This window comes from Balearica regulorum, chromosome 14, assembly GCF_011004875.1.
Source record: "Balearica regulorum gibbericeps isolate bBalReg1 chromosome 14, bBalReg1.pri, whole genome shotgun sequence".
NCBI lineage: Eukaryota > Metazoa > Chordata > Aves > Gruiformes > Gruidae > Balearica > Balearica regulorum.
In genome coordinates, this window is record NC_046197.1 from 19,299,800 (window position 1) to 19,323,903 (window position 24,104).

Below are 24,104 nucleotides of genomic sequence, written 5' to 3' on the forward strand. Positions count from 1 at the left end.
TTCTCAAATCAGCACTCACGGGCACTACACACAACGTAGCAAGTTTAGCAAAACCAGCGTACCACTGTACTTCACAAACGGACGGGCTGGTGCTTCTTGTTCACTATTCGACCACCTTGCAGAGGACACAGTGCTGAGGAGTTAATTTGTTAGAAATATATGTCTAGAAATATGTCTAGAACATACCAAGCTGCACAGGCTTTTTAAGAGGAGACTTGAAGCAAATACTAACTGGGAGCACTATTTTATATGCTGCAATATCCTGTTTTCTGAAGCTATTTTAATGGATATTGATGCTCGATGTATTACAGAATCATTTAATATCATTTACTGACTGCAACCAACTTTATTTAATAACCCACAATTGTAGTTTTCAAATGATACAACAGTTACGCAAATAGGTCAAAAGCATATGTTATGGTAATAACATATGTTGCTCCATTTGACAATAATGTTGTTATAATGGTGTTCCAGAGGTTAAAATATTAAATGTCTGTGATTTGTTTCAACAATTTCACCTAAATATATAATTCATTTTGTCATGAAAAGAAACAAGCAATGTTGTTCTACTGTTTGATGCCTCTAGAATGCAGAAACACACAGTAAAAGACTTAATGTGCTACATCTGACCTATTCAAAAGAGAGATTAAGGTCACTTTAGTTAGAACATGTCCTTTAGTTCAAGGAAAAGGGAAAAAAAAAGGAAGTGACAAAGCAAGAGCATATTTGGAGACAGCACCTTACCATTAGTTGTTTTAAGAGAAGTTAGTAAAGATCGTGCAAATAACCAAGTGAACGGCATGCTCTCTTAAAACGCAGTAATATGCTTCAGCTATTTTAAAGTCAGTGAAGCACCTGCAGCACAATGGTATCTCAAATAACCCACCCAGCTACAAACGGCTCCTCCCTCTTTCTTACTTCATCTATAAAACTCTCCAGGCAGATGAACTGAAGATACTCACTGAATGTGACGTGATCCTTTGTCAGTCCCTTTTTCCTACTGGGGTATAAATTCACAGTTGGAACCTGAAGAACTTGACTCATCCTGTTTTGTTGATGCTGATGGGCTTTAGTGGTTTGGCCAATGGATCTCATGGGGACTGGAGACATTTCTAAGGATTTCGCTCCTCTTCTCTCGCTTAAATTCTTTGTCACTGTTATGGAAAAATTGCATATAAATATCTTGTGCTTTGAATTGCAGGATTATTATGGTCATTCTGAGCACAACCATCCAGACAAAGCAACCACAGTATGAAGCAGATAAAACATATTTGAAACCATTTCTATTCCAAACACACCTATCTCATTACACTGAAGAGGCTGTTATGTGAAATGGCATTAAAAAACCTGAACTCTTTAAAGGGTCATAGAAGTACTTCATCAAAAGACAAAACATGTAATTTATTTGTAACACAACTAAAGTCTGTATTCTAGATGTACATACATGAGGTGCAAAAGCATAACAGCATCTCCTTCAAACTTACGTAATGCCGCCGAAGGGAGAAGGATCAGTTGTTTTGCAACTGGCATCAAACCTTTCACTAGGTGGCACAATTGATTTACAACACAGGGCACCGAATCTGTTTCTACTTTAATCACACAGCAATTAATAAACTCTGAAGCTAAGGCCATCTGACTTCTCCTTAAATTCCCTTGGAAAAGTCTGGATTGCAGCATTACGACTGAGATAAGGGACTGGGGAGCTGTGCCTCCTACTTTTCTGGATACGTGCAAAACCCCTATCTGCACAAAACCAATCTGTAAACCCCTGTGCCAGGCTCCCCGATTCAAAGCTCCCTGGTCGAAATTTAAATGCAGGTAAATGCACCGAGCGGAGGAACTGCCCCAGAAGCAGTTCAGTGCTCCCACACCACCGGAACAAAAACCACAAGGGAGCTGACAATTCCTTCGTACTCTGCATCGCTTCCCCATCCTTTCTGCTAGCTCTGCAAACTGGGAGTGTAATCTCAACCAGCTCAATTACCTAATTACCTGTGGGGGTTTTTTGGGGGGTGGTGTGTGTGTGTTCCAGTTTTTTAAAATAGGTACTTTAACAATATGCCACTGTACTATATATTTATTAGTATATCCACCTAAGCTTCATTTTCTTTTTTTGAAGTTTAAGAAGAAAAGGACTTGATTTAACACATGGAGTAAAGCAGTCAGTATATATTCCCTATTTTTACTTCCAAATATCTATGGCTAGCACTGTGCAAACAAGAATTTAAATTATTTAAAACAACTGAAAAACAACCTCATAATATTTATGTTTGTCTCTTGGGCATGGTATGGCCACCCATTATCTTTGCACATAAATCATCTATCAAGAGCTGCTCCTGACATGCTTTCATTTGTTGTTTCAGCAGGGGAGCAAAGCAAAAAAACCACAATGGTGTTACCTCGAAGTAGAAACATTCTGTGCTATTACGTATCTGGCTGAACACAGCACAAGCAGACACCTCTACTAGCAATGTACGCCGCCATGCGTATTTCTGTTCAGAGTTACCAGTGGTTTCTGGCAACCTCAGGCACAAGGCCAGTGTGAATACACAGGATCTAACATTTTTAAAAAGGGAGTCAAGTATGGCTATATCCAAGATTCCTACTCCAGTGCTATTTAAAAGGAAATGTTAAAAAAATTTGCATAGAAAGGCACTTGACGAAATAACAAGGCTTTGCTGTCTTAATACTGAATAACGGAAAGGGCTTAAAGTTTTATCTTCAAGATGCCATCCCCAAGTCATGCTTTTAACTTACCTCAGAGACAAAATGGTATTTGAGGACCAAAAAAAAAGTCTTAAAATGCTGCATTTGGACAACAGACAAGCATGCACCGTTATTTTGGTTACCAAGGTTGCTACTCTTCCAGTTTGAAACAAGCCTACCTTTCAAGCAAGTGAAAATTTCTAAGGATCAAAATAAAACACAATTACCATTTCTCATTTTTAAATAAGAATTTACTGAACTGTGTAAGACAGCAGGTCAGATAACAGTTTGTTTAGTTAGACAGCTGCACAGGAGTTCAAATTATGAAAACTGTCCTGCTGTAGCCCTCAATTTTTGATTGTCAAGCCATGTCAGTCCCATCAGTCAATATTGACCTAACTTCTCCTTCTCAACAATCTTCGTTTATTCTAAGCTGTAATCCATTGCAGTTTCTATATTGATTTTGTCTCTTTTCATTTTCTTGCTGTTCGTATGGTAAACGTTACTTTTATCCTTCCTAATTCCGTACAAGGACAGCAGGGCAAGAATAGAGCTAATGTACTATTGAATTTCCTTCCAGACTGATGAAAAGACACACAGTTTAAGAACTATAGGTCAAACTAGAAAACACCACCGAAGTTTTTTGAGCTCAACCAAGATCAGAAGGTAAATGCTGGCTTGCTGAAACTGTCAGCACATGAATTGACAAACAAGCACTCTATTTTTTATTGAAGGGAGAAGAGAAAGTTCTTAAATGAGTATTTCCAGGGAAGGAACAAGAGTTTTATAAGTTTTATAGATCATGCCACCGTTCTAGATCACGGTACTTACGTGTGCTATATGCAGGCTCACACTGAAGTGACAATATTTGAATTTTTTCTTCGTCTGTCTCTACATTCAGGTTGGACAAGTACTGCTTCACTTTCCTCGCCATCTGGGCATCCTCGTACAGCTTCTTGGCATTCAGAAGTGAGCTGCGTCGGGCACGTTTTTTGTGAGCTCCTCCCTGTACATCCAACATGTTCGAGTTTGTGCTGCCCTGGCTCAGAGATCTATAAAAGAAAAGAGCGAAGTAGTAAATTTTTAGTTCTCAACAGCAACAAGGACCTACAGTAGCACACACCAAAGCAGATTAATACCAATAATCTTCAGTTAGGGCTAGTGCATGCTGATGCAAATGAGTTAAAAGATGAACAGCATTAAAACAACACTTGTCTTAAAATATTCTGGTAGATTGATAGCAGCAATTTGAGTCTAGAAACGGATTGCATATGAAAGTGCAGAACTAGCAAGAATGAGGCGCAACACTGCATAAAGTACCCATTTAGCTCTGCTAATGGATCGCAGTCTTGTTCTGCAAAACCCACGCTATTCCAGCTGTGGATTGTAAGAGCGGACAAACTTCATCACTTTGTTCGTTTAAGGCATTTGGTACAAAAGGCACTGTTTGCATCAGGCTTACAACAGACACTTCTTGCAATTCAGCTGAGTACAGAAGTGAGTGACTACTGTAATCCTCTTAGAAAACTGAGCTTCTGACAAGGTTTAAAGGGGGCAAATTACGTTAAATATGCAAGTACATTATATTACGCACTTAACTTCTTTCTCCAATTAAGCAAAAGCATTCACAGAAGAGCAGCTCATTAAAAAAAAAAAATGTATCCCAAGAAGGGTCAGGAAGGCAGTGACAACATACACGTGCCCAGACCTGTACACGCTTGCACCTATGAAAGACGATGCTCCTCAATGCTCCTAATTTTGAATTTCCAATTCTATCAGCAAGTGAAGCAAAAATAAATAATTCCCAAATGGTTCAGGTACACCAGTTACTCTCCCTGACAGCCACTCCTATTCACACTGGACCAGTGACCAAACAACTGATCTTGGTATAGTTCAAATATATACATGACCTGTTTCAACTGCCAAAAGTCCTATGGCCACACCAGTCCTCATCCATTTTTTCAATAAACAGAGATCACAGGATATGTTACATGTAAATTCTAATGGAAAGTGTCAATAAAGTTGTTTAAATTTGTTTTTGTGGGTTGGGGTTTTTTTTTAAACATTCAGAGGAACAATTTAGCCTTTTAAAATAAAGTTATTTGTAAAGCTGTTTATCAAAATCTTGGGTGCGTTTACAGAATCACAAGTGGCAGAATAAACAATCTCCAGCAGAGAAGAGCCATAACGGCTAAGAGTCAGGGTGAAACATGTTGTCTGAGGGAGTACAAGGAATCGCGCACTCTAGGCTTAAAAAATAAGAAATGGTGGCAAACAGCTGATTGCAGTATTTTCACAGATGTTAAATAACTCCATCTAAGTGAAAATATCAGCTTAAAAACTGGCAGAAGTTTATAGCTTAATTAAATAAAAAAGTAATGCTATTCTAGGTAAAGAGCAGCAAGAGGCACGATGCCCTGTTCACACCTATCCAAACCAAGGGGACACTCCTATCTCCTACGGATCAGCACAAATCTCCTATCTATTATATAATGAAACAGGAAACTACATTATCTTTATTTTTAATGATATAAATATTTTATTGCTTACATATACACCGTTTTGCTTTTAAGTCTGGACTTGACTTTTTAAGGCAATTTAATTCAATTTCCTTTAAACATGATTTTTGCTTATTCCCTTGTGTTCACAGTAATCCCAAGGGTTAGAAATCACGGTGGCTCCACTTGGGCCCGAGGTATTTCTCCCGTGAGCTGCACTGCGAGCGGTTATTACCGACCACCTAACGCTGCCAGCCGAGCTCTCCTGCACCACGGGCATCCCCACGGTGCTGATTTTGCATCAGGGACCAGTATCCAAACCTGCTCTCCCCAGTTTGTCTAGGCACCGTCCCCATCACTACCGGCAGGGGTAAATCCCTTCCGTGACTGGATACTCTGACAAACCACGTTGCCACACCAGGCTTCCTCTGCGACTTGCAAAGGGATTGCAGGGAGGGCAAAGCCCCATGAGCATTTCTGCCTCCATCCTCTGTGCAAGGTGTCGACATACTAACAGATAGCTGGCTTTAAACTAGATGCCCGCAGCATGAAAAGAATTCCAAAGCGCAAAGGCACGTAGGCTCAGGTACACGGATAACAGTTCGTGGGCAACAATACACGTGAGAACACAAAACCTACGACTACAGTGTCATCTTAAAATCAAACTGCCATGTGTCAGTCAGGAATTTGACTAGCCAATCTTATTACTCTCATTTGTAGTCATTTCAATATTCGGTCCTTGCACAATCCAGACTCCCAGTGAAATCAATGAGGATTTTGGTGTATGAGATGCGACACACGTTCTAGATATAGACTAAAAACAAACACTTTGAAGCTTGAACTCAAACTTCAGAAGGAAAATTCCTATATCATTACCGCAATTCAATGTGTCCTCAGGGTTTAAAATGCATAATGGCTTAAACTTTCTGTTACATGTTAAAAAGCCAGTTAAACTTATTTCCTAAAATAGTTTGCCTTCCAATATAATTGCACAGCAGGTTTTTTAATGCATAAAGCCAAAACTCAAACAACTTATCTAGTACACAAAAGCAACTCAGAATTCTGCAGAGCTGCAGTACATAGTTGACTGTAACCCTTTACTCCTGTTTTCCAAAAAATACGTATTGCAGGGTTAATAAAATGCATGCTGTATTTCAGATGCATGCACTAACGAGGAGGATGCAGTATGTTAAGAGTTGCATAATCTTTATTTATCTTAGTTGCATTCATCTCTACACTTACCCCAAACTTCTCCACCTCTTCTTCCTGTAAGCAAGAGCCATATACATTGAAGCATGTATTTGAACAGAAAAGCACAGGAAAAAAATAAAACAGTTGAGAGTCAGGAAGAAAGATGTAGACAGGAAAGAACAGAAAAGAAAAAATTTCTATACAGCAAAATTCTTCTCAAACAATAACACAATGTTTTAATGGAATGCAAGGGCAGGACTTGCTTGAATACTTTAATATGGAAGAACATCTATCAGTTTTTTGTTTAAGTTTAACCTATGAATTTAAAAATCAAACTCATGAAATTTTCTTGTTAAGCGTTTCCCATAAGTCAAATTCAATTTTGATGGAGTGAGTGAAAACTGTTTAACTTATTCATATTGCAGAAAGTGTGATTAAATTAATTTATTCTTTGCATTAGGATTGCAGGAAGCGTATGAGAAATCATCATCAGTATTCAAGTTTATGATGTTGTTTTCTCTTGATTGCTTGCTGCAAAACAAGCTAGTTGCCAAATACATGCTGAAAAACTAGATGCTCTATATTAATTGGTAACGAACTTGCTAGCAAGTCTCATGTTACCACTAACAAACACCTTTTCTTGTTCATTTTTAATCTTCTTCAAAAGCATTTATTGGTGCTTCATAACACAAACTGATAGATCAAACATCAGAAGCAATGCAAATGAATATAAATGATGTGAAAACACGGAATTATTTTCTTTTAATCTTTGGCACTATCTCTAATATTAGATGCCTAAGCATTTTATGTCGGTGTCCATATTTTAAATTATGGTCATTAAAATGTATTCTGTAATTCTGAAAAACATACTGAAGGTAACTAATTTAGTAGTAAATTCATTTAATGATTAGACTTCATCAGGTCTTAGAAAGTGGACAGGGAAATTTATTTATAGACTGATCTCATCTGTGAATGCCAAAGTCTCTGAAAAGCAATCATTACTTATCAGTTAGTAGAGCTTTATAACTTTATGGTAAAAAGGGAACTCCAACAGTACGAAGGTGAATCTTGACTTTGAAATGAATCCGTCTTTAAAACAACATTAACAAGGGATCTGTTATTTTTGTCTCAAACCTCAACTGGACCAATGTGAAACAAAATACTTCTGTTTCCTGACAGTCAGCCTTGAAAACAAAACCCAGACAGGATTCATGATCGTCGGTGAATCCTGACCACTGGAAGACCACAGGGAATGAAATCTTTATGCTCTTATATACGCTACATATCCTTGCATACGCTCTTCCCTTCTACTGCACGATGTAACCGAATTCATCAATCAAAGACCATTCCAACTGCACAGGCTTGTAGAAAGCAGACTTCACCCAAGCAACTGTCCATTAAGCTTCCTCTGTGCTCTGCTTGCTCCAGGGTGCTGGGAGAGCTCTGCACTGCTGGCCAGGCACAGCTGGGGATGCATGGCACCTAACAGACGACTCAGAAGACTATTCTGTCACTTTTTTGTAGTAGAAACCACGTAGTGGTTCAGCACAGGGCATCATCTTGTCACCAGGTCCCCACCTGAACTGCATCCTGAGGGGTTTTTGTCTGGCCCACAGCTTGAGAGGCAAACTAACAGTGTAAGGAGAGGACACCACCACCCTTCTCGGCGGGGAGCCACAGGCATTGGATCCTGCACGGACACAGCAGAGTTGCTGATATTCTAGTTCAGTGGGAAGCAGAGAGATGCAGTGTTCCACTAAATATAATCTGGACCTAATCAGCACCAGTTAAGAAGTTGTGGTGGTTTTATTCTGCATTTTGGTAACACAGAGCCTCGTGATATTATGAATCAGGGGAAGGGGGGGGGGGGGGGGGGAAACCAACAAAGAAAAAATAACACAAGGAAACACCCTCCACCTGCTTATGGCCTGAACACAGCAAGCATTATGTAGGTGGAGCAAGCTGTGTTTAGAACAAATAAAAAATATTTTGTTGTTTTTTTATGTTATCAGTGGAGTTTTGTTTTGAAGCAACATTTCAGATTTATACGTGGGTGATTTATGTGCTTTTTTTATATATGTATGATTTTCTCCCTAATATTACACCTCTCCCAAAACTCTACTGATACTAACATTTTATTTAGCAAAAATATGAATCATTAAAATTAGAACCTATTCTTCTTTGCTTTTTAAAGATGACAAATTAGTTTAGTAGTCATTAAAAGCAGGTTACAGAAGCATCAACTGTATTGCCATAATTTGATAAAGATTGCGGTGCTGATGGTAAATGTCGATGGGAAGCTACACAATGAAGTATTAACATAGTGATGCACACACAAACCCAGATCCCTACCCACGCTGAGACACCTTCAATCCTACTGTCTTTCTAAATTGCACACCTTTGTCTGAACATTACAGCCGGATCCATGTTTGCTGAGGTCATTCTGACAACTTGGCGAATTTCTTTGGCAATCATTCTGAGTTTCTCAAAATTTACCAGGCCATCCACTTTGGAATCATTTCCTGTAATATTGAAACACATAGATATAAAAAAAAGAGAGTCAGAAATACTTTTTTAATGGTTCCTAAGTACCCCACATTACCTTTCCTCCCTTTCTGCCTCTCCATCAACAAAACTGCTTTACTCAAAATAGCAAGAAAACAGGAAACTCTTGGCAAAACACAAATGACAATCAGACCCACTCAGACTACCTAGTATTCCTCTTGTTAATCTATTTCTAAAGTTATGAGTATTAGTAGGAGGAAAAAGGAGTAAGTGAACTAAGCCCAAATTCATTGGCATAGATGTTAAAATAATGTAAATATAGAACATCACAAATATTGGACATCAAGAGCCTTCACATTCTGAAACTAGTTCAAATAGTTCTGAAACATCGCAACCAAGAATCGGGCACATTTGGAAATGCTTACCACCTTAACCAATTGTGTAAAAGGAAAAAAATGGAATGGTTGAAACAAAACCCCTTGAAAATGCTGAAAGCAAGAGTAGGAGGTGTTGTATCATCGTAGCTGTCTGAAAGCCACAACATGGAATGAAAACCTAGAAACACTGCAGCAACAAGTTTTTGTAAGAGCGATATATTTGAAGTGGTGTCACTACCAGTTAGCACACTCACCTACTCTTCCACCCTAAACCTTAGGACAGCTGATGAAGATTAAGCATTGCTTTTAAAATATTAAAAATAGGCATTTAATTTTTAATTTTTGTCTAGGATCAGTCTCTTCCATTATGCATTCAGAGTTCTATTTTATTTTACTCCTACTAAGGACACATCAAAAGCATGTTACTGGTGGCAGCTTCTTTTAGACGTGTATTGAATCACAGAGTGCTGAAGAAAGGGCTAAAGCATATTCAATGCCTAGTTTATTATTTCTCTACGTTTGACATTACCTTCATGCAGAAATGTGATATCCTTCTTGACAACAGGAAAAAGTGGAATAATTGGAGGCTGCATGCTCTGGCTGCTAAGGATGTTGCGGTATTTTGCCATGTTTCGAGATGGATCAAAAAGATCTTGAAGGTCTCTGAGGTGCTTTTCATACTTGCTCGGTAACTTTTCCCAAGTGCCTCTGAGACGCGCTACTGGTGCTAGGTTTAACCCACTGTAAGGCAGACACATCACAGTATTAGCTGTTAGCAGAATCATTACTTTTCATAAGAAAGTAAAGGGTTGGGTTTTTGTTTTAAGGATTAAAAATAGCTTTTACAAGGTTAACTGTAAAGCTGGGCGAATGCCAGGCTGCAAGTCCATCGCAATAAACCTCTGCTGTTCACTCTTGTGAGCACGTGAAAAAGAGAACAGTAAAATCATGACTGCTTCCTATTCACAAGGTACAAATTTCAAGTTAGCCTGCCAAACAATCTCTCTGTAACACAGTACCGATGCCCATTTAATTTAAGAACCGCTACTCTCCTGTAAAAATGTATACCGCAGTAAGGACAAAAAGGGTGAAACATTAACGAGGTGCATACAGCCTACAGTAGCAAGTGAGAACAGCGCACGGCTTATCCCAAGCAAGAGTGGCAAGGCTTAAGAGGAGAATGTTTGGAGCATTTGTAAACGAGCACCAACAGACCGAGAATTAGAAGCAGCACATATGCTACAAGTTGTTATTTTGACCTCTTTCTCATTAAGTAAAAATATAGCCAGAATTATCTGGATACGCAATTAAAAAAAAAAATATCCAGAATTATCTGGATGCAATTTAAAAAAATTAAAAAGTAGAATATATCCACTCTCCCTATTATAATGCATCACCAACTTTGCTCAACAAATTTTGCAACGACTGCAAAGTCCTTGTAGCTGCAGAACTGGTAAGTTATATCCAGAATCTTAAAATTACAGAATTTGCTATTCCAGGAAGATTTTTTTCTCATTCTGAAAGCTTCAAAAACTTATTTTGTATTTGGTTTTTTTAATACAGATTTCTCTCCATGCTGTTTTCAAACCACAAAGCCTTCTCTCATGTGAAAAATCAAACATATGCCACCACACAGCTCCTCTTTTACATGCTACATTAGGATAGTTATCTTCCTAGTTCATGAAACATATGGCATCATATCGATATGCAAGGCAAGGCAAGAAAGAGAACCCCTATGGCATAGGCTAACAAAAACATATTTGTCTGGAAATAAGGGTAAAACAAAAGCTAATTTATTTGCCTTTTTTTTTTTTTTTGACCAAAGACCACTTCAGTCATGCCCTGATTAGACTGAACTGAGAAGTAGAGAGTCATTTCTCCACCTCCAAGAAACCATGAGAAATCAGGAAGCAGAATACAGGACTCAGATTCAGTATTACACGTGTATTCACCACGCAATGAGTAGCAACAGCCCCAATAGGTTGCCCAGTATCCTTTAAGGAAATTCATGAACTCTTTAATGTATGACTAAACAGAAGCCAATACCATTTGATAAACTGGCTAGACAGGGAAGAAAATACTTAAAAATGGTATTTTCAGAGATAGTGCTGGTGCTGGGGTAGAGCACCAATCCAGATCTTTGTCTGATGAATCACAGTGCTTTTTATTATTTTTTTTCCCCCCAAGTAAAACCTGGGTATAAGATAATTGCAAATAAAGAAAATGCTGAACTCATGCTGTTAAAGTATCAGCATCTAGTATAAATCGGAAGAGAAAGTCTAAATGTGCGAATGAAGAGAAAAAAATAATAGAGAAGCAAGCAGATGACAGAAAAGAATGAAAAGGAAAATTAAACTAAAACAAGACTGATTTGAGGAAGTCCTTACAATGAAAGGAAGAAATAAAGTAATTTCATCATCACAGATATGACTCAGTGCACACTGAAAAAGTAACAATGACTGAAAAAAGAAGGGAAATTGGGTGCCAGAATCACAGAAAATGACAGCAATGTTCAGGCGCGCTTCTGCAGTTCATCAATCAAACACTGCTTTTGTCCAGATCTTCTCTTCCCCTGCCAGGTAACAGCTAAAGAAGAGACGGTCACATCAACCACCGCAATGAGACTGAACTGCTGAGGCTGAGGAAGGAAAAGACTGCAGCGACAATACATCTCTTTGTACAGGCTGGCTTTTGAAAAGCTTGCTAATTCCCCTAAAACCACCCGGCACCATCAGTAGGTAATCTGTTCAGGGTATTCCTATTCCTTTTCCTTCCGTTTGGATTAACGGAATTGCCTTTGACAGCACAAATCAGATCTGACAAACGGGAAGTGTTTTACCTTATAACCGCGAACATGGAATTGAAGTTCTTGCATTCTCGACAGTGGAGGGCAATTTTAATGAAATGCTTAATAATCTTCATTCTTTTGAGTTGGTTGGGCTCTGCTAAAATTTCCATGGCAACCCAGAACGTCTCTTGATTTATGACATCCTCAAACTGCTTCAGGTGAGCATTTCCTGTTTTGGAGTCCAGCTTATAAAGGTCATCGATGTATTCTGTAGGCTCAATATTGCGAAATAATTCAAAGTCCCTCATGGAAAGCTGAGTGGCGACCTCAATGGTGCTCAGCTGTAGGAGGGAAATCTGGCTTTCTCTCAGTAGCTCTTGAGCATCCTCATCTGAGCACAATGTCTCTGTCTCCATATTGTTTTTTAGATAATACCTGAAGAATAATTGAGTTACAATAAAACATTAGAGATGCTCTTCAGAGGGTTTGTGAACACAAAGACATTGAACTATACCAATCAACGTGGATGTTATTGACGCCGCAGGGGCGTTTACGTGAGAGTATTTCTGGGGTAGTGTTGACAACCCAGTGTCAAAGAGGCAAAGACAGAGGCAGGAAGGGACAGCATAACCTTGTACTTCAGCTAGTATAAAATATCATCAGTATGGAAGTAAAAAAAAAGTTTCAAAAGCTGTTTTAATCTACCGCTTTGCTAATACCTTCTATACTGTACTCAGTAATATGCTGTAGCTTTTACCTTCAGAAAAAGGTCGGTTACTTTTCCAGTTGTAAATTCAGCAGTGAAATAACATTTTAAATACGCATTAGTCCTGAGAAATCTCATTAATGTATTTCTCCATTTCTTACACAAATTGAGTGTGGTTTCTTACATAAATTTAGTGTGGCATATTAATATTTACATGAAGCACATAGTATTCAGGAAACGAAAATGTATCTGAAAAATTCATTTCCACAGTCCCAAGCAGATCACTTTCAGATATACAAAAGTTTACTCCTCATAAATTCCCTCTGTTGCCTAGCAAAGACGACTAAAGAATTTTTTTTACTTAATAAACTTTCTTGTAGTATGGATCAGGTCAGCACTTAACATTTCAGAAACATTCATAGCAGCTTACATAAAAATGGAGGCATTTATCTCAGGTTAGTATCAGTTCATTGCAACATGACATCACTGAGAAAGGAATTAATTGTACGCTTTAATCCTGAAGTACACGTGGAAAGCGTCAGAAGAAACGTAACTTTTTCCTTTTTAAGTGTAAGCCCCTATATACGTTATCCTGATCTTCGACATCTAGCTGTCATCAAGCAAGCTTGCTGCAGCTTTGGAGAAGGGTTTTTTGGGTGCAGAAGAGGAAGGTGGAACGAGGAAGAAAAGAGGAGAGGGAAGTGTACGTTACTGACATTTACTTGCTTATTCTTCTAATAGACACCTGTCTATTTTAATAAAACATCCCTCCCCAACGCTTCTTTCAGATGTTTCAATCCTAAAAGGCAAATAAATCCAAAATCACAACAAGGGTCCATTTACCGTCCGTTGAGTTGAATCCTGTCGGCCAATTTTGAGAACTGATCTGGGAGTCTCCGTTGCTTGATGACTCCCTCGGGGCTGACCGACACTTCGCAGAGGGAGTAGGTCTCCGGAGCTCCCGTCAAGTTGAATTCGTGGACGGCGTGACTCACAACCTCTTTTGCTGTAGTGTCTTTGCTGATGATAATGTAACAACTCTGCTGATCTGCTTTGAAAACTCTAATTACTTGATCCGGAATATCTAAAATAACAGAGTGACACCTTTAATGTATGAAGTTACTTGTCCCTTGAAAAGACACAAGGTCATTTACTGTCTCATTTGATAGCCAGAAAACAAAGAGCAGCTAGCAAGAAAAAAAGCCATGCTGGACTTGATTAATATTCATTACAATATTCAGTCATTTCCCTCAACTTTGATAGGAAAAAGAGGACTCTTCTCCTCTCTGCATTTCTACAACTCAATCAATTGATCATCCCATGATGACAATCAAAGTACAAGACACCAAGATATTTACTAAGCTGTGCACTGTCCTTCTCAGCGTGTCTCAAACTTTGGCAGCGTCGCTTTTTCTCTGGCCCTTTTGTCTTTGCGAGAGCCGGAACAAACGCGAGTGCCATGGTACCCTTCCTGGGGAAGGGAAGCCATCGAGCACGCGTGGGAGGGCTGCGGGCAGGAGGACACAAAGCAGAAAGGAGATTTGCTTGCTCCCAGAACTAGCTGCAAACTTTTACTCTCACCCTGAAGGAACTAAGCTGCTGCCAGCAGTTAATTCTTTGGTGAGTCTGCTTATTTATAGCACATTTTGTGTATTATAAATGCATTAGAGAACAGCTTTATCTGAGGCAGCCTACAGCAGGAAATAAATATCTAAAGAAACACACGTTTAGTCTACAGCTTGATGATTGGAAGTAATTCGCTCCATTAGCTATTACAGAAGGCTTGATTTTCAAAATAAAACTGATTGGAAACAAATGTCAAGAGTCAGAGTGCACACTAATGTAACACTCAGGGAAGCACAGTTTTTCCCCTTCCTAAACTCTGAAGACTAAAACTTCAAAAGTTTTCTGCAGACCGGAGAACGCGGGAGGCTCTTGCTGAGCCCTCAGCCACATCTTCAGTGCCTGCAGCTCTTCCAAAACCACGTCGGAGGCAGATGTGTCATTAACTCCTGCAGCAGAGATTCCCAGCGGGAGAAGAGAAGGGCTGTTATCACAGCAAAGGCCTCCAAAACAGCCCTTCGCTTCTCTTGCTGTTACCTGACTAGCCTTTTAACAGCAGCAAGAAGTGCCAAATCCATGGACTGAGGTATGTGACCTGCCACCCGAGGGGAGCACCCGCACTGCGCTTCTGCCAGGCGAATCTTCCTGCTGCACATTGAGCTTTACATGCTGTTTACCCCATCGCTATACATTAATTTTCCCTGTCAAAATCCAATGCATAAGGAAAAAACGAAGATCTCTAATGGGGCAGTGACCTTGGGGTTACCTTTTCTTGCATCAGGAGTTAATGGTGTTATGGGGCCAAGAAGCAGGAATTTCTGAGCAAAAAGCAAGTAATTTATGATCCTGCATCAAAAGTTGGCCCCATTGGAGGGGAAAAAAAAAAAAAAAAAAAAAAGAAGCCTCAACAGCAGCTTTAAATAAATTGGAAAATGGGAGGAAACAAGGTGTTAGGAAAAAAAAAAAATCTAACTGAAAACTAGCCCTACTGTTTGATTATTATGACTACCACATTACCAGAATAGTCACATCGATGGTTGGGGAGCAGTTGAATTTGAAAAGCTCTGAGAGTACATGAATGGGGGCAATAAAAGGGAACAATAAATATTACGTACTCATCTCAGAGTGAAAGTGGTGAGAATGCCATATTGAATTATTTGGGAAATGCCTGCACTCATAAAAATCATAATTAATCAACAGAAGAGTCAAACATCCATATCTTGCTATTAACATAACTAAAAATCAGAACACAGTCAAGGCATAAAATCAAAACTGAAATGTAATTTGGGGGGGAACAGACCATGCAACCAAACCAGTGTAACCTCTAAGTGACAGGCAATGGGAAACTTGTATTACAAGCACGTGTCTATCTTCGCAGTCTTTGCTTTTAAGCAGGTAAACATTTTAATAAAAGTTCTTTTCCTATGCATGCTTCAGCTTGCGGCTACAACACAGAACACATTTCAAGTCTGCATGCAGAAAATTTTAGCTATACAGAATTCAACAAAAGAACAACCAAAATCTCAAACTACGTTATAATCTCAAACTCGGGTTTATATGAAAGGGATGTAAGCAACCTGATTCCTTTAAAGCAAGGTCACGGAGAAAGGAAGTAACCTGCCAAAGGGCATTCAGTGTGTCGGTGGCAGAAATGGCAGTAAAATGCAGGTCGGGCTCAGCACAGCACTGTGCTCGTAACGAGAACCTATGGATTTGGTTTATTACAGGGAAGGCTGCGGGGCACGTGACCATCTAATGCCCTCACAGTAGTAACTATGTCAATGCAACGGACAAAAGTGTTAAGTTTAACAGGCAAGCCATGCAATAGTAAGGTCTTCAGGATGCTACACATCAGGATACTTACAGTAAAACCCAACAGCTGCGGGCAGGAAAAAAAGAAAAAAAACTGTGTCAACACCAAATCCAGATTTAGGTATTTACAAAACTTATCAAGAGTATGTAGTACACTGTCAGAAATATTTTGGTTTTCTCTGCCATTCAAAAATGATGGCATATTTGTTATAGTAAACTTAAAATAAAGGTAAGAAGGACTAGTTATCCACATTTTATATTATGCAGTTACTTGTATAATACTAAACGAAGATTCTTCGAGAGCATGTGTGTAGCTCTCAAGCAGACAGCAAGAATCTGGATTTGCAGTAAAAAGGGAACTTACTTGCTACAGATACATATGCCTGATACGTCTATTTACATTACCTTTAAAGAGGAAATCTGCGCGTTTACATAAATGTAAGTCATAGCCACAAGGCATTTTATAGAATATGTAATTATGCACAGAACTTACACTTGAAATAAGGAAACATGATTCTGACTTGATGTTTACGGGCAGCTGCATATAACAACAAATACCTCCCTGCAGCCATCCCATAAACTGCATTCCTAAAAGTAGAGACTACACACCTCAAAACATTTTCAGTTTTTCAGACATACAACTGAATACACAAAGTTTGTAAAACATTAATGTCACTGCGTTGGTACCATAGCAGTCCTGTGCTATTCACAATACTGCTCGAAATATATATTCAAAGATTGTGGAGGGACAAGTCAAATCACCAGGAATGCTGGTATCGGGAAGGGATGGCAGAAGAGGAAGGTGCAGACAGGGACAATCCGCTTCCACCACAGCTCTGGTAACCTCCAGCAAATCAGATACACTCAGAGGTGGCAAAATGCATTGCTTTGTAAAAAGAAGCTAAGTTTCACATTACCAAAAAAGCAGGCAAGAGAGGTTCAGGCAGTCTGGGTTGTCAGCAAATCTCCAGTTTGGCCCTGTTAGGGCCACAAGATAAACGGGTAACTGCACTCGGCATGTTTGATGCTGCTAAGAGATCTCACTCTCCTCCTGAACCAGCTGCCTTGTAACCAACCTGCAAATCAAGCTAATGCCGCTGTTTTACCTGAAGGATTAGAGAAATCCAGAATGCTAGTTGTAGGCTGCAAGAGGTCAGGGCTACTGGATGAGAGCGTTCCCGGAATAGGCATGATGGCCAGGCTGTGCCTGCACTGCCGAGTCCCCACAATGCTGTCGTCCTGCGACTGGCTCACGCTGCCGTCACTGCAAAACACGTTTGTTTCAATTATGTGCATTAAACTCCTTATGATCATCTTGGGATGAATCAAACTAGGAAAAATAATGGCACTCAGATGTTTTAATTACACATTGTAGACAGGTTTTCAAAACAAGGGCAGAGGAAAAGCATGTTTGAAAGTGTTCACCAGGAGAGAAAAGATATTTTGGTCTTATTCTGTTTTTATGGGTCAGGTTTGCTTTTTTCTTTTTTCTCTTTTTTTTTTTTTTTTTTTTTTAAACATAAGCAACATGGACATAATGACTGAAGATACTAAGTAAAATATAACAATTTAATAAGAAACAATTACTGTTTGACCAGAAGAGTCTGACAAACCTGAACAGTTTTGGAGGCAAGATGCTGAATCGGGTCTTGTCTAAGATTTTCCTGATTCTGTTTCTCCCACCAGATACAGTGTTTGCTTTCATTTTCTTGTTTCCTTTTTCATGGGGAAACATCTGTTCCACATCTCCAGGCATATCTGGGATGGAATAACGGTTGTTTTTCTTTTCTGCAATTTTTGGAATATGTGGAATTCCATTCTTCTCTTGTCCTATCCTGCAGAGCAGCTCCTTAAACACTGTAAGAGAAGATACGATCATTGTGATTTACCTTTCCACACTTAAAACTTCACAGCGATTTCTTCTTTCCTCTCAAACCTTTTGCTTCCCACATCCCTGCAGAAAAACTGAACCAAAGAGTTACAAACCAGGCGATATATTGCATTTTAATTTTTTATTCTAAGGGTGTGGGTCTTTTCCCATTTAAGTTTTGCTTTAGGGTACCTTGGTAGAAAGAGTAACCCCGAAATGTTCAATAAAAGCCATCAAACATTCTGCATAGCAGCGTTCTCCTAACTACTTTTGAAATTAGCACATAGCACAGCAAATTTAATAGATCTAGTCTATCGTTACTGGACAGATAATAAGGAAACATTGCTTTCATGACAATCAGCTCTATGTATTTATTGACTTTTTTGTCTGCATGTTTTAGGTAATGGAGTGCAGATGCCTCCTCAAGAACAACTGCAAGACAGACTGATATTTTCCAAAACTGCCTTTGTTTGTTTTTTAGTAATACTACTGAACAGAAGCTGCATCAAATTTCCTATTCCATTTGTCAAACTAAGCCAGTCTATTACCAATACTGACATTCCCAAAGGTATAATTCCATGGAAAAAATAGTGTTTATGTTCTTTGGGTTTCTTCCCACATATAAAAGGTGAAAACAAATTGTTCAAATTGATTTATCAATACAAATTATTTTTTTAAAAATCTTTTGAAATCACTCGAGTCAGAAATTCAGTACTTGCTGTCAACAACACGGTGATACCGGGAAAACGCAGAACTGTGCAGAGCAAATTACTCAGATTGTCCCTATGAACAAGGCAACCATGACTTTGTGTATGGAAAGTCCCAGTCAAATTGCGTATTTCTATTATGTAATAAAATGTAAGGCTACAAGCCTTCACAGTATAGATTCAAATATAAGAACAAGACTTGCTCATTGTCAGCACCAGGCACTTAGCACTCAATTAAAAAAGACAGGATAATAAGTATCACTGCTGAAAAAAGCTTCAAGACATGAATTCATTAAAATTTATCAGAGAAATCACCTTGAAACTATATCAGCTAGCGGGAAGAGAAGAGATTAGAATCCACTTGTAAACGTATGTTGCTTACATTTATAATGCAAATGAACAATCCATCATTGCCTCAGTTACAATTATGCTTTATTTTATGTCATTCACATTAGTCTGGACCACTGGTTACCGTGGTTCTTTTATGCTTTTTTTTTTTTAATTATGCTAATAAGCAACTGCTAGGATCTTGAAACTTTTTACCTGCACAATGATAAACAGAAAATAATAATTGAAAAGAAAATCAGTTGTGAACAAGGGCAGCTAACTGGAGGAAGAAAGTAAGGAAACCATCAGATGGTCTCAGATACAACTACCGAGAAGGAGCTGCCTTGTGCGCAGCCTCGTTCTTTCTGTAGCTATGGTTATTCTGCTGCCTGAACAGGATTATGGAAAAAGAACAGATGGTTTGACTGAGATTTTAAAAGAGGTATTTATGTGTTTATTTTCACATTGACAATTAAAAGCCAACATTTATATGTCATACTGCTTTTTATATCCCCTTTTCAATTTTAGATATAAAGGCAATTTATCCTGTCGTTCTTACAGCCATTATAAAAAGTTTTACCAAAGCCCGGTTTTACATTTTTCCTGTTTCTTGGCAAAAATATTTTGGCCCAGATCCCTTGGCTCTGTTTCAGCCATATCGCATGAAGGGACACTAAAGCTGCTTAAACAGTCATCTGAGGCTTTCTCAGGGAGTAAAGAGCTGGCTACGCTGGCTTTGTGCCACCCAACGTGCGGCCCTTGGCACACAAGAACTTATCTGAGCAAATGGAGGCACAACGAGGGGACTTCTGCACAACTTTTCACTCCTAGAGCAAGCTGGGTAAAAAAGGTGGAATCCTATTGCACTTCTAAAGCCAGGAAGACTGGAGTTATTCTTCACATACACAAAAATACACTATATATGAAGTCTACTCACCAAAAATGTTTGTTTTTACAGTAATGGAGAGATGAGTGTTGTTCCTTAAGATTTCCAGAGCTTTTACAAAGGTAATGTTCTCAAAATTCTGTCCATTTACTTCCATTATCTTTGAGAAATAAAAATTGGACTATTAGGATAATAACTGTTTATGACAGACAAATACAAAGGTGATAGTATAGGCACAGTAAGAACTTTCCAGAAGTTATCACATCATCTTTACAGCAGTTGTAGAATGAAAACATTCCTTGTAATATAACCATTTCCATCATGTCAGTGAAGTTCTAGCCTGTACACAAGGCAGGACCTCCATTTCTCCCTGACAAATGCTTTAATCAAATTTATTTTCTGTGATACCATGACATTCCTCCCATTAGGAACTCCACCCGAATCAAAACTGGTGGATCAGGAACCGTAGAACTGATATTACTTTGATATTACATCAAAGGCCAGATCTTCACCTGGTATGAACTGTCACTGCTCCACCAGCCTCGATAACGGGGATGAGTTACACCAGGTAGGAATCAATCCAACAAAACAATCTGATAGCTTCAACCTAACCATAATTATGGTCAGAAAGTTTCCTGAAACAACCACCATATGGCTTCTTTTCCCATTCTGCTTTTGAAGCATTTAAGTATTTTAAATATTTTGAGAACTATTTAATAGAATAGTAAACTGAAGCTGAACCGTGGCATTCACAATAGAAAACTAGCCAGTTGTTTGCTTTTAGTAAATAGCATATACTTTTTGTTGGAAACACTACAGTTGGTTGAACCAGAATTTTTTTTAATAAAATAAGAGATGGATATTTTATATGAACTTTATTCTTTTTACCTGATCACCACGCTTGAGTCCAGCTTCTGCTGCTTTACTGCCCATTTCCACAGTCTCTACAAAAATACCAAACCCCTTGTCGCTTCCTCCAAGGAGGCTGAAAAACAGTGGCGAATCTCTAGAAGGTTTTTGCAGGGTAATTTGTCTCCATTTTGCTTTGGCAGCACAGGCAATATTCAGCAATCTGAGATGTCCTTTCATTTTCTGTAACAGCAAAGACACAAGATGGAGCGCAACGTTTCTTTTACTAGAAAAACAGCAGTAAAAAAAAAAAAACCCTGAGTGCCAGAAAAAGGACTTATGATGCCATGTATCCAAATCTCAGTAAAAAAACCTTGTTGTCTTTTGCAGTAATGCAAAAACACATACATGAATGCCATATGTACTATTTTATATCGGCTTTATCTCTAAATGTATATTTAAGAACAAATATGTCCATGTTAAAAGCCATCTATTGACTGTTAGACTTACAGACTACAACATGTTAGTCACTGGTAACACACTGGAAAATGAAAACCTGTAATATTAGGAAGTACGACAGTCACTCTTTTTTGCTCCTACCGTATCTTCCAAATTCTTTTCAAATTCTTCCAGAAATCGAGTCATAGCAGGATCTCCTTCAAAGTCATTAAAATGATTGTTCACCCACAGTAAGACCACTCTGGTAACCTGTAAAAAACAAGAAAAACATATATATAAAGGAACTTATGATTCTTCTCCTGTAGGCTTTAATCTATAAGCAAAGAAGAATACAAGGACATGGCAGAATAAGACATGACATTACTGACACTGTTAACAAACAGAAGCAGAAGACATTTACACTTGAAATTATCTTCTCTTTTCCTTTATTTGTGGAAACAAATGAAAAATAATAAACCAAACGTTTTTGTACCTAATTGGCCACATCACCTGGTACTTACTGGTGCACAGATCCATCTTCAGTTAACTCTTACTTATGCTGTTTATAAAATGTATCTTTTTAAAGCATCCTAACGATCTCCTTAAAGGAAGTTCTAGGAAGTACATTGTCATAACCAAGCTGTGTGGTGCAGTCGATGCGCTGGAGGGAAGGGATGCCATCCAGAGGGACCTTGACAGGCTGGAGAGGTGGGACCGTGTGAACCTCATGGAGTTCAACAAGGCCAAGCGCAAGGTCCTGCACGTGTGTCGGGACAATCCCAAGCACAACTACAGGCTGGGCACAGAATGGATTGAGAGCGGCGCTGAGGAGAACTTGGGCGTCTTGGTGGACAAGGAGCTCAACATGAGCCAGAATTGTGCACTGGTAGCCCAGAAAGCCAACCGTGTCCTGGGCTGCATCACCAGCAGTGCGACCAACAGGTCAAGGGAGGGGATTCTCCCTCTCTGCTCTGCTCTCATGAGACCCCCCCCTGGCAGTACTGTGTCCAGCTCTGGGGTCCCCAGGACAAGAAGGACATGGAGCCGTTGGAGTGAGGCCAGAGGAGGCCACGGAGATGATCCAAGGGCTGGAGCACCTCTGCTATGGAGACACGCTGAGAGAGTTGGGGTGGTTCAGCCTGGAGAAGAGAAGGCTCCGGGGAGACCTCAGAGCCCCTTCCAGTCCCTGAAGGGGCTCCAGGAAAGCTGGAGAGGGGCTGGTGACAAGGGCAGGGAGGGACAGGACAAGGGGAATGGCCTGAAGCTGAAGGAGGGGAGATGGAGATGAGATCTGGGGCAGAAATTCTTCCCTGTGAGGGTGCTGAGGCCCTGGCACAGGGTGCCCAGAGAAGCTGTGGCTGCCCCTGGCTCCCTGGCAGTGTTCAAGGCCAGGTTGGATGGGGCTTTGGGCAACCTGGGCTAGTGGAGGGTGTCCCTGCCCATGGTGGGGGGGTTGGAACTAGATAGGCTTTAAGGTCCTTTCCAACCCAAACCATTCTATGATAATAAAAAACTTTAAGAACTTTTAGTCAAATCTTCAGGTCGCTTTTGTATTTGCTACACAGTTACTACCATTCATGATAAAGTCAGTCTGACAAGTGTTTTATCCATCCATGTTATTAAAAAAGGTTAATCTACAGCAGTTTCTCTTCTAAAAATAAACTATTTCTTTTATTTGCTGAGACAGTTTTCTTTTACTTTCCTTTTCTTAAAATACAGTAGTTGCCAAAATGAACAGCATAGAAAAAGGCAAGAGAAGCAGTAACCACAGCAAAAGACCCGAGAGAATTTGCTACGCAAAAAACCAGAGCGTTTTGATAGTCTGTTTGGTTTCCTTCAGTTCAAAGCTAGAACACATAAAACTGTTGGCTAAGAATTTTACTGCAATAATTTTCAATAAATTGGACGTGGATACAAGTTCCAGACTATGAACATTTTTCACATGTATGTGCATACAGTTACATAGAGTTGAACCTGGTTCTATTTACAGAAGCATTTTTATCAACTGCACCTGTCTTGAGCAGAGTTTATTTTAAGTACAGCGTTTGTAATAAGCTGCTCAAACAAAATATGCTCAATACACTGAAAAGCTCTACGGTAGAAAATTATGGAAGACAAGCACAATGCTGTTGTGAAAAAAAAGATGGTATGTCCAAGAGATCATGAACACAATTTTCCTGAATTTTTAGTGAAAAAGGATTTCAGAAACTGGCATTTACATCTGTAAATTAAATAGAAAACAGTATTTATCTCATTCTGCAGAAAAGCAGCAGTGTTATACTTAATTTAGGATAGCACACCATGCATACAACACACTGGAGAATCCTTTCTTGATACTAGTGATAAATACTTTGCTTTAAAATAGTTCATATAAAATAGCTATAGAGTGTAATCCTAGTTTATCAGCAATAGAAAAAGGAATCAATCTGGAGACAATTTCACAAAAAATACTAATCTCTTAGACTCAAACCAACCTTATCCCTGAGGCTGTCCACTGTGAACCATTCCAAGAGTTTATTTCCAACTTCCAGGGGACTTGTTAGAAACGTTCTGTACGTTAAAAGGAAATCTTCAATGTAGGTTGGATCCACAATAGAATGTTCTTCTATTAAGTGCATGATGAGTCGCTCAGGTGTTGCCTTAAAAATTAAATGCAAAAAATAACCGATATCTCTTGTCACTACCTCTGCCTAGAGAGTATCTTAACATAAAACCCTGTGTGCGGTATACTCCCTTTCAAATTTCAGTTATGGCAAACTCAGGAGAAAGCACACTAACGTGTTTAAATCAAATCTTCATGCTTCTCAGCCTGATGTTTTGAATAGGTAATATCTGGCTAAAACAATTAGTAACTTCCCTTAATTTTATTTTTAATAGACAC

At 39.1% G+C, this 24,104-nt stretch overlaps 1 protein-coding gene across 7 annotated transcripts in view; it reads right to left on the reverse strand.

Moving 5' to 3' along the window:
* Positions 1-24,104, reverse strand: part of RAPGEF6 (Rap guanine nucleotide exchange factor 6) — a 133,860-nt gene that overhangs the window by 18,330 nt on the left and 91,426 nt on the right. For 3 of the 7 annotated variants that reach the window (XR_012837794.1, XM_075766805.1, XM_075766810.1), the window contains 14 exons: positions 23,698-23,862; positions 21,386-21,493; positions 20,825-21,028; positions 19,988-20,096; positions 17,760-18,003; positions 17,253-17,410; positions 16,199-16,213; positions 13,615-13,855; positions 12,117-12,500; positions 9,807-10,018; positions 8,794-8,917; positions 6,447-6,470; positions 3,538-3,758; positions 963-1,154 (listed from right to left, as the gene is read on the reverse strand). Coding sequence is in view for 6 of the 7 variants with exons in the window: in XM_075766805.1 (XP_075622920.1) it covers positions 963-1,154; positions 3,538-3,758; positions 6,447-6,470; positions 8,794-8,917; positions 9,807-10,018; positions 12,117-12,500; positions 13,615-13,855; positions 16,199-16,213; positions 17,253-17,410; positions 17,760-18,003; positions 19,988-20,096; positions 20,825-21,028; positions 21,386-21,493; positions 23,698-23,862 (2,401 nt within the window). In the remaining variant the exon portion in view is untranslated. Of the gene's footprint in view, positions 1-962; positions 1,155-3,537; positions 3,759-6,446; positions 6,471-8,793; positions 8,918-9,806; positions 10,019-12,116; positions 12,501-13,610; positions 13,856-16,198; positions 16,214-17,252; positions 17,411-17,759; positions 18,004-19,987; positions 20,097-20,824; positions 21,029-21,385; positions 21,494-23,697; positions 23,863-24,104 lie in introns of those variants that run through there. The other 4 variants (XM_075766807.1, XM_075766808.1, XM_075766809.1 and 1 more) reach the window with 4 other exon arrangements.